Below are 10,972 nucleotides of genomic sequence, written 5' to 3'. Positions count from 1 at the left end.
AAACGCAGCTACTTGACACATCACATACTGTCAAGTCTCCGGAAGATTGTCAAAATATTGTCAAATGTTTTTGGTTAGTTTTTCAAAACTTACATGAGAAAAACCCATACGAATTACATACTTGACGAACACAGCATTAGTGTTTAAATGGTGTTTTTGTCTGTAACAAATGATTCATAATTAAAATACATTAGCAGCAGTCTATTCCTAAATGACATAACCTCTTTCAATCATCAACATTATCAATGAATTCTTCGGCTTCGATTAGTCTAAGCTCGTAATTTTTTACAGACAAAATGTACAAAACGGTCATATCTCGGTGGTAAGTGCACAACAGTTTTGCCTGATTAATTTAAGTTGAAAAACAGGAATAATCTAAATAGTACTTTTAGGTTACCTATTCGATTACTCAAGAGGGAATGTTACTTGAAACCCAGTGGTTCTAAAAGGTTGCCAGTGAATGTAAGCCAACAATGGACGAGGCAGTTGTCTATATCTGCCGTGTGTTGTAAGAAAAGGCGGTCTGAGGAAGAGAAGGTAAGTAAGACTAATAATAATTATCTTGCATAAAATACAAAAGTCAGCTGCAATCAAACTGATAGACTTCAAAAGCCTTCAGTCTTTTTCTATTTGATAACCTCTCACCCATATTACTCTGATATGTTATTAATTAACCTTTCAATTATTCACAGGCACTGCCATCAACTGGAAGACCTGCAATTAGATATTCTCCTAAGGGAGGTTCTGAAGTAGTGGGCATATGGAGGAATATGACAGTTCAAGATATAGCCAATGTGCTAAATAAAGATGTAGGCAAGTGTACCCAACTTATCATTTTTATGTTATGGAATTGAAAAGTTGAATAATGTCACTTCTCTCGATAGAGTATGATAATACTCAACTATTTGAGTTATTTTTCTCTTTAGTCTCTCTTCATAATTAAATATCAATATTTTGAAAAAGCATTAACCAGCTAAGACAGTCATATAGCACTGTATGAAAAATAAAGATAGTTATCTGTACTCAAAATATCATTTACTTATAAAAAAAATATTTTTCAGACCATGTTTTCAAAGCACTGGAGTTTGCAGACAAGACGTCAGACACAATTTACAAAAAGAACACTGTGATACACAACCCCCAGATCATCAGAGATGTGGTCAAGATATCTGGGATGAGGTTCAAGATCGTGCCCCGGCCTGACCAGGAGGTAGAAGAAGAAGTGGTGAGTATTCAGACAGTAGTAGTATTACTGTACCACATTTATAGCAAATAAATGATGATTCTGATTCTGATTCTGCTTTTTAGATGGATACAGGCTGATTCTATAGGAAATGGGTGAATGATAAAATTAAAGTTTTTTTAATCTGTTGAAACTAATTTCAAATGACTCAATAGAGCAGTAGAAGAACTATGTCAATAATATCAATAATGAAAGGTTATGATTACAAGTCTGATGTGAGTTCACTATGTAACCAAAAGAGGACATCGACAAGACAAACATCGATACCGTCGCCGCCTCCCTTGCGCCTCGTGCAGGTCTAACGCAGCCCCTATTGTACCTTGGTTTATTATGTAGTCAAAAATTGACACAGACAAGAGAATTTTCAATACCGTCGCCACCCCTAGGCTCGCATTTCCCTGACTAACGAAGCGCCTATCCATTGTATCCTTAAAACTCGCAGTTGTTTTTTGCGGCAATGTTGTGCAGTTGTTTTGAATACAGAAATGCTATCAAAACATACTCCATCTCCTAATTTAGAACAAAGACGCGGTACCAGCGCCGCCGGCGCCGCCCGAGGCTCTTAAACCGCGGCCGCCGGTGGTGTGCGTGATGGGACATGTAGACCACGGCAAGACCACGCTGCTAGACTCGCTGCGAGATACGTCCGTGGTGGACCAGGAGTTTGGTGGCATCACGCAGCATATCGGCGCTTTTGAAGGTGAGATTTGATGCTTGAGAAGATTTTTTTATCAATTGTGTCTATTTTCGTTTAATTCTGAGTTTATTATTTTATTATATCAATTTATAAAACCTTGTGTAAAGAACAGTTTGTTCCCCACACAAATGTTTAAGATTTATTTTCGTGACACAACGTAGTCCTATGTTTTCCTCGACCCATCTATCTCTGGAAATATTAATTAAAATAGATTCAGCTGTTTAGAGCCTAAATTTTGCGCGGGCGCACGCACGCATGTCTATCGAAATATAGACGCGTGAGAATAGTTTCCAGACGCGCGTCGGTCGGACAACTGGAGCCGGCACCTGGGTGGGTACTCCGAAACGCTGTTCACGTAGTTTCGGGTCTATCTGTCACCGTCGCATGCGCTGGCATCTCGCTTTGCGTGAGAGGGATAGCAACAATCGAAACTTCGGATAATGTTTTTTCGGAGTAACCCCGCTGCTCCGTGCGCCCGCGCAAATTATAGCGTAGGCTCTAAAGCGTGAAACGTGACTGACACTAAAGCCTGGTCCGTGAGCACGTAGAATTTTGTCCAATGACCCTAAGCTACCCATCCTTATCGCTCGCGCGTAATTATATTGCTGTCGCGACTGTGCGACGCGCGCCCGCAGTGAGTGTGCGAGCGCGACAGCAACATAATTACGCGCGAGCGATAAGGATGGGTAGCTTAGGGTCATTGGACAAAATTCTACGTGCTCACGGACCAGGCTTTACATTATTGTAACCTTATCCCCGTACAGTGAAACTCCCCTCCGGCGACCGCGTGACGTTTCTGGACACGCCCGGGCACGCAGCGTTTACAGCGATGCGCTCGCGCGGCGCGCACGCGACCGATATCGTGGTGCTGGTGGTGGCGGCCGATGACGGCGTCATGGAGCAGACGCTCGAGTCTATTAGGATGGCGAGGGAGGCGAAAGGTAACCCTTAAACAAATTGCAAACTATACTAATGCCCGTTTTCACCATCAATCCCTAAGTTAAGACCCCTATATAAGTATCCACTTGAATATACTCAGGCGAATGAGTGGCTCATTGCCTGAGCATGCTCCATTAGCCAGATCTCCAATAGAGGCTCAAATGGAGACGCTGTCTCAACCTGAGGCTGTCGTCGCCGCGGTTCCAGCCACATTTTGTCGCTCGGAACGAGGCAGCCGCTCTAGTTAGCCAGTCCGAGCGGATCGACCAAATGAGCCACTCATTAGCATGCTCAAGTGGATACAAGGCTTAATACATACATAATATAATTCCTGTCCATGCCTAATGTCCATAATTTTACAAACTACATATTATAAGACCGCCTTTTTTCCATTATAATTTATAGTGCCAGGATAGATCTTTGCCTACTCTAGATTAACGCAAGCTATTTACCATTATTTTGTTCCAGTTCCAATATTGGTGGCGATCAACAAAATCGACAAGCCAGGTGTGAACATTGTAGGTATGCCTCTATTTCACATTATTGTGCTTTTGTGTAATCCGCTTACAAGAACAGCATTTTGACAACATGTACACGGCCTTACAAAAATATTCTACAAACCATCTGGTTCCATTTAAAATCGCTGCTATAAACGCTTGATACAGGAGAAAACTAACGCTCGTTTAGGCCCAGAACAGACGGTGAAACGCAACTGCAACTGCTAGTTACTTTTGAGTTGCATCTAAGTTTCTGCCATAGTGTCCGTTGAGAGACCACACATGACGCGACCAGTTTGAAAGTTCTAACTGATTTCGTTTTGTTGCAGTTGCGTTTCACCGTCTGTTTTGTGCCTTAGACGTTTATTCTAAGTTTGAAACATTACGGCGAAAGCTAAGCTATAAACGCTTTTAGGAGCGGACTATGCGCGCACTTGCCCAACACGGCATAGTGTGCGAGGCGCTAGGAGGTGACGTGCAAGCGATCCCGGTGTCTGCTCTAAAGAAGACCAACTTGGATACCTTGGTGGAAGCTCTGACCTTGCAGGCTCAGCTTATGGACTTAAAGGCCGACCCTGGAGGCTATGTGGAGGGTGTGGTTATTGAGGCGCTGTTGGATCCGAAGACTGGGTGAGTTCGTTCGTTCGTTCGTTTCAGCCAAATGACGTCCACTGCCGAACAAAAGCCTCCTCCAAGGTTTTCCACAATGCACGGTCCTGCGCTTGTCCTAGCTGCATCCAGGCTCTTCCCGCGACCTTTACCAGATCGTCGGTCCACCTAGTAGGAGGCCTGCCCACGCTACGTCTTCCAGCCCGTGGTCGCCACTCGAACTTTTTTCGAACTGGGTGAGTGGTATTGAACAATACAGGGATTTTTAGAATATTAAGATAAGACCAACCTGGATATTAGAAGCTCATAGGCACCTGAAGGCCGACCCTGGCGGGTATGTGGAGGATTATTGAAGCACTGTTGGACACCAAAACTGGGTGAATGGAAAAATGTAGGGAGTTAGAACGTTAAGATAAGACCAACCTGGACACATTGGAAGCGCTGACGTTGCAGCGTTAGCTCATGAGCTTGAAATCCGACCCTGTCTTTATTGAAAAGCTGATGTTCCGAAGAGACTTGTCTGAAAATGTATCTAGGGTAGCCTTGAATTTAAAAAAAAAAAACTTTTATGTTGAAAAGGGTTATGGGTGACAACTTGTCGTATATATGTATAGAAGCAGTTTTAAAACTATTACTGTCCTTTGCAGAAAACAAGCAACAGTTCTAGTGCAAAGGGGAACGTTACGGCGCGGAAGCGTCATAGTGGCCGGCACTGGGTGGGCTAAGGTAAAAAATCATAAAATAAATTAATAACATTTTATAGATATAGGGCTATACAATAGTTACAGCGATGGGAATAGTGAAAATTAAATAGTCCCGTTACATTTCATTCAATGTTTCTTTAACCTTTAAACGATCATTACAATTTCAAATTTTAACCTTGAGACATGCGTTTAAGGCTTAAAATATGGTGGGAACTATATTCCCACTAGGTAATGGGATTATATTTCCATTACCTAGTGGGAATATAGTTCCCACCATATTTTAAATCTTATTCTTATAATGCATAGGTGCGAGTGCTGAACACGGCAGACGGACAGACAGTTCAAGAGGCGCCGCCTTCCACGCCCGTTTCGGTACTGGGCTGGCGGGAGCTACCTTCCGCTGGGGACCAAGTCTTAGAGGTTGAGTCCGAGGTATGTACTGCTTTATTGGACTTGGCCATTTTACTGCTTTGGCTTGTTAACGTTCAAACAAATAGCCGAATGCAATTGAAGTCACAACGCGAGGTGCCATATGAAGTAGACTACAACAAAAAAAAATACATCATCTTTTTTCCTCCTGATTAGTGTGCACTCCAATCCATGTATTATTCTTCTTGAAGTTGTCTAAACTATGCCAATATGTGTATTTCTTGTGATTATCAGTGGAGTGCAATAAGACTACTTCGTCGTCTTTTTAACTATGATCCCTCCCAGCTCTTAGAATAAAAAAGATTTCTGTTACTCCCTTAGAAAAGAGCAAACGAAGTAATGAAGTGGCGCCACAACCAACGCATGAAGGAGAAGCAAGCAGTGGACTTACAAGCGATAGAAGCGAAAGAAGCCGCGCACGAAGCGGAATACCGCGCCATGTTGGCACGCAAGCGAGCCATGGGACGCTACAAGATGCGCCGCGAGGGACCGAGAGAGAAGATGCTGAGGGAAGACACGCATCCTACCCTCAGCGTGCTCGTCAAAGGTAAGGGAACCTTTGCTGAAGGTAGCTGGTAGGGCAGAATAGACCTGCTACAAGCGATAGAAGCGAAAGAAGCGGCGCACGAAGCGGAATACCGCGCCATGTTGGCACGCAAGCGAGCCATGGGACGCTACAAGATGCGCCGCGAGGGACCGAGAGAGAAGATGCTGAGGGAAGACACGCATCCTACCCTCAGCGTGCTCGTCAAAGGTAAGGGAACCTTTGCTGAAGGTAGCTGGTAGGGCAGAATAGACCTGCTACAAGCGATAGAAGCGAAAGAAGCGGCGCACGAAGCGGAATACCGCGCCATGTTGGCACGCAAGCGGGCCATGGGACGCTACAAGATGCGACGCGAGGGACCGAGAGAGAAGATGCTGAGGGAAGACACGCATCCTACCCTCAGCGTGCTCGTCAAAGGTAAGGGAACCTTTGCTGAAGGTAGCTAGTAGGGCAGAATAGACCTGCAAGCGATTGAAGCGAAGGAAGCGGCGCACGAAGCGGAATATCGCGCCATGTTGGCTCGCAAGCGGGCCATGGGACGATACAAGATGCGCCGCGAGGGACCGAGAGAGAAGATGCTGAGGGAAGACACGCATCCTACCCTCAGCGTGCTTGTTAAAGGTAGGGAAACATTTGCTGAAGGTAGCTTGGTAGGGCAGAATAGACTTGCAAGCGATTGAAGCGAAAAAAGCGGCGCACGAAGCAGAATATCACGCCATGTTGGCTCGCAAGCGGGCCATGGGACGCTACAAGATGCGCCGCGAGGGACCGAGAGAGAAGATGCTGAGGGAAGACACGCATCCTACCCTCAGCGTGCTCGTCAAAGGTAAGAGAACCTTTGCTGAAGGTAGCTGGTAGGGCAGAATAGACCTGCAAGCAATAGAAGTGAAGGAAGCGGCGCACGAAGCGGAATACCGCGCCATGTTGGCACGCAAGCGGGCCATGGGACGCTACAAGATGCGCCGCGAGGGACCGCGAGAGAAGATGCTGAGGGAAGACACGCATCCTACCCTCAGTGTTCTCGTCAAAGGTAAGGGAACCTTTGCTGAAGGTAACTGGTAGGGCAGAATAGACCTGCAAGCGATTGAAGCGAAAGAAGCGACGCACGAAGCGGAATACCCCGCCATGTTGGCACGCAAGCGGGCCATGGGACGCTACAAGATGCGCCGCGAGGGACCGAGAGAGAAGATGCTGAGGGAAGACACGCATCCTACCCTCAGCGTGCTCGTCAAAGGTAAGGGAACCTTTGCTGAAGGTAGCTGGTAGGGCAGAATAGACTTAAGTGACCGAAGCGGAATACCGCGCCATGTTGGCACGCAAGCGGGCCATGGGACGCTACAAGATGCGCCGCGAGGGACCGAGAGAGAAGATGCTGAGGGAAGACACGCATCCTACCCTCAGTGTGCTCGTCAAAGGTAAGGGACCTTTGCTGAAGGTAGCTGGTAGGGCAGAATAGACCTACAAGCGATAGAAGCGAAGGAAGCGGCGCACGAAGCAGAATATCGCGCCATGTTGGCTCGCAAGCGGGCCATGGGACGCTACAAGATGCGACGGACCGAAAGATGCTGAGGGAAGACACGCATCCTACCTTTAGTGTGTTGGTTAAAGGTACGGAAACCTTTGCTGAAGGTAGCTTGGTAGGGCAGAATAGACTTGTAAGCGATCGAAGCAGCGCACGAAGCGGAATACCGCGCCATGTTGGCACGCAAGCGGGCCATGGGACGCTACAAGATGCGCCGCGAGGGACCGCGAGAGAAGATGCTGAGGGAAGACACGCATCCTACCCTCAGCGTGCTCGTCAAAGGTAAGGGAACCTTTGCTGGAGGTAGCTGGTAGGGCAGAATAGACTTGCAAGCAATAGAAGTGGAGGAAGCGGCGCACGAAGCAGAATATCGCGCCATGTTGGCTCGCAAGCGGGCCAGACGGGCGGGACGCTACAAGATGCGACGCGAGGGGCCGAGACACACTTTGCGTACTTACTTGAAGTACTCATCATCAAGTAATTTTGTCCCCAGCTCTCCATTACAGAACTTTGACAAAACAATAGTGTCATATCCGAAAAACTGGAACTCATTCCTTTACCAACTTGTGAACCTTATTCATGTAAAATTCACAAAATGCTTATTTTTGTCAATAGGTGACGTGGACGGATCCGTGGAAGCGATTCTAGACATACTGGAAACGTACGACGAACACGACAGAGTGCGGCTTGACTTGGTGCACTTTGGAGTGGGGCCGGTCACGCCTAACGACTTGGAGGTAATCTTATTGATACTATTTGACATTGACACCCATTTCATCAAATATCTGAAGATAGTGTTTTTCTGTTTCGAAATCGCGGGCAAGCAAGAGTTAAGAACATTCGTATTGTAAGTATCTACATCCATTGCATACATCTCAGTTCAAATAATATCGTATGAATATTTAAAAAAAAAAGTAAGGGCAAAAAAAGGTTTGTATTACTGCATGAACGCATGCATGACTTGGAGGTAATATTTTTAAACCCATTTTATCAAATATCTGCTGAAAGCCTTTATATTGGAGCACACTCCATGGTCCTACAAGATAGGCTTCTTTTTATTGCTGAAATATCTCAAGCGGTCACATGAGACCGCGTAACAATTGATTGATTTGATATGTCTATTGTGTCTCGATTCGCGGGGCTTGAAAAATTGGTCTATTCTATTTTGATCCCCTGGATTTGATCAACCAGGTGATCAAAGTGGACTCCACGCGACACTGTTTTTCATTGATCACCTATGGTTAAAGTGGAAGTACACTTTGATTACCTAGGACCTAGGTGATCTTACCCATAATGGGTTATCAAAGGACACCAAAATGTCGCCTGGAATCAACTTTGATCACCTGAGTGATCAAATCTAGGTGATCAAAGTGGAACAGACCGAAAAATTACACAAGTATTTTGTGATTTGTGAGTGAACCTTCAGAATCTCCCTGGCTAACTTCATGAAACAATACTTCAATCGTTACATCAGAGATGTTAGGTTCCTATTTATCAGAGGTTCTAAGAGCGAACATTGAAGACTTGAATCGCAAACTATTTGACAATAAAATTTTTTACTCCTCAGATAGCAGAAGCATTCAAAGCTGTAATATACGCGTTCAACGTGGACTGTCCTCCATCGCTATCAGTAGACGCGAAAAAGAAGAATATACCCGTCAAGAAGCTCAACATCATATACAAACTCGTCGACGACGTCAAAGAAGAGATCTCTGCGAGGATACCAGTCACGCAAGAGGAAGAACTTATAGGTATGGAAATTCGATTAATTTTTAGCCTCATTTTCGTTAATTCGTCTATACATCCGCCTCGACCACATATCGCACGTCTTTTGCTCCTGATAAAGATAAAAAAAAAATAGGATAAACATGTTTCTGTATTTGTTGAACAGGGTTGACAATGTTAACATCATTGATGTATTGCCTTTGTCCTAAAACATCCGCTTGTATTTTTTTGAGTGGCAACACCTACAAGCCTATGACGTCACTATTTCAATGACAAAGCAACTAAAAAGTAACAGATTTAAATTCGAGGGCTGAGGATGAAACGTGTTTTAGACAAGATTTGAATGGTGTTCTATTAGAGAAGTTGTGACTTTTAATGGTATATACTGATCGACTTAATATTTTGCTGTCGTGCAGGGGAAGCGAACGTGCTACAACAGTTTATGGTGACCGAAGGCAAGAAGAAAGTACCGGTGGCTGGCTGTCGCTGTATGAAGGGATCGCTCGCACGAAACGCGCTCTACCGGGTTATAAGGGGGCAAGAAGTTGTTTTTGAAGGTTGGTACTACTCTATTGCATAACTGAGTCTTCTTCTTCTTATTTTGTTTATGGCCAGGTCTGGGATATTACGGCCCATAGAGTGAAAAATGTACAAAGGCGTACCTACCCAGATTCTGCCCTAAGGGGGCAAGTCATACCCAGCTTCTGGTCTAGGGAGGGGGGCAAATCAGATTTTTTAGCTCAGATCGTTTGACTTAATTCCTTCAAAACGACTTCCAGGGGGAAAAGTCACGTTTTGATTTGAATATGACACCACCATTCAGTCCAGTGAGATACATTACTGCACAATCTTGCACCTCAAAAAGGGGGAACAAAGTGCCGGAGAAAACTATTTTCTTTCATATAAAACGTGAGTATTCCCACCTCTCGTTCCCACCGCTGCAACACCTGTGTAGCCAGGATCTACAGCAGTGTTTCCCAAAGTGGGCGACAACGCCCCCTTGTGGGCGCTGCAGGCTGCAGGCAGGGGGGCGGTAAGAGACCCAGAAAAAACATCGGGACGTTGTGTAGAGGCTTGGGAGGCGTCATTTACTAGGAGGTCTCTTAGACACCGACTGAGCACTCGACTCTCGACTACAAATGGGGGCGCTAAAAAGAATTTATTCTCAAAGTGGGCAGTAGACAAGATAAGTTTGGGAACCGCTGATCTACAGCTTGACTTACCTTTTTATGTGTCAAAAAGCTTTATCTTATCTTACCTTTCCAGGCAAACTGGCATCGATGAAGCACCTCAAAGACGAGGTGACGAGCATCAAGCGCGACCAGGAGTGCGGGCTTCGGTTCTCGGACGCGACATTCGCTGTGCAGCCCGGCGATACCATCGTGTGTTACAAGATGGTGGACTCACAATCCACCACCGGCTGGGACCCCGGCTTCTAATACTAGTAAATAAATATTTGTAGGTCATGTGCTGTTTTATTTGGGACTGTACAACTACTTTAGACGAAAAATATAGGATGGTTGACACCATAGAACAATAGTTCCAACCCAACTACCGTCTACTGCAATATAAAGACGAAGTAGATGAAACAAAATGGCGACTGAGAGTGCCCCTCCCCCAGACGAATGTCATACTAATGACATTAGACAAGATTTCAAAGGGAGATGAGCTCAAATCCAGATCTATTTCGTACTCACTATGAAACTGAACGAAAAATTAACCAACTTTTCGATGACTGCGAACGAACGACTAAATTCAAAAGTTACCTTTTTAAGCACCTACCACCAACCGCCTCTGTGGTCTAGTGGTAAGACCATCTGCTTTAGACGCAAAGGTCCCGGGTTCGATTCCCAGTGGGGGCAGATTTTTCTGTTCGGTTTGGTTGGTGGTAGGGCTTGTTCTAAGTCCGCCTGGCTAGCTACCACCATCTTACCTAAATCTGTCGCCATAACAACAATGTTAACAGCATTGTTGTGTTCCGGCAGTTAAAGGTAAGATAGCCAGTTCCTCCGTGGTTGAGGATTCCGGGTGAAGCTCACTTCCACCTTCGGCCTGATCATCAC

The 10,972-nt window shown here is 45.4% G+C and overlaps 1 protein-coding gene across 1 annotated transcript; it reads left to right on the top strand.

Annotated features, from left to right (window-relative positions):
* Nucleotides 1-40: 40 nt before the first annotated feature.
* LOC135080774 (translation initiation factor IF-2, mitochondrial) lies at nt 41-10,373 on the top strand. Its single transcript, XM_063975498.1, has 15 exons — nt 41-322; nt 384-537; nt 693-813; nt 1,062-1,225; nt 1,763-1,943; nt 2,705-2,881; nt 3,348-3,397; nt 3,792-4,006; nt 4,633-4,711; nt 4,996-5,121; nt 5,440-5,665; nt 7,800-7,921; nt 8,752-8,935; nt 9,326-9,466; nt 10,176-10,373. Exons 1-15 carry the CDS (start codon nt 297-299, stop codon nt 10,346-10,348), a joined length of 2,139 nt encoding a protein of 712 aa, XP_063831568.1. The 5' UTR covers nt 41-296; the 3' UTR covers nt 10,349-10,373.
* The last annotated feature ends 599 nt before the right edge of the window (nt 10,374-10,972 follow it).

This window comes from Ostrinia nubilalis, chromosome 18, assembly GCF_963855985.1.
Source record: "Ostrinia nubilalis chromosome 18, ilOstNubi1.1, whole genome shotgun sequence".
Classification (NCBI taxonomy): Eukaryota; Metazoa; Arthropoda; class Insecta; order Lepidoptera; family Crambidae; genus Ostrinia; species Ostrinia nubilalis.
The sequence above is the reverse complement of the archived record's forward strand: the minus strand, read 5'-3'. Positions and strand labels throughout refer to the sequence as shown.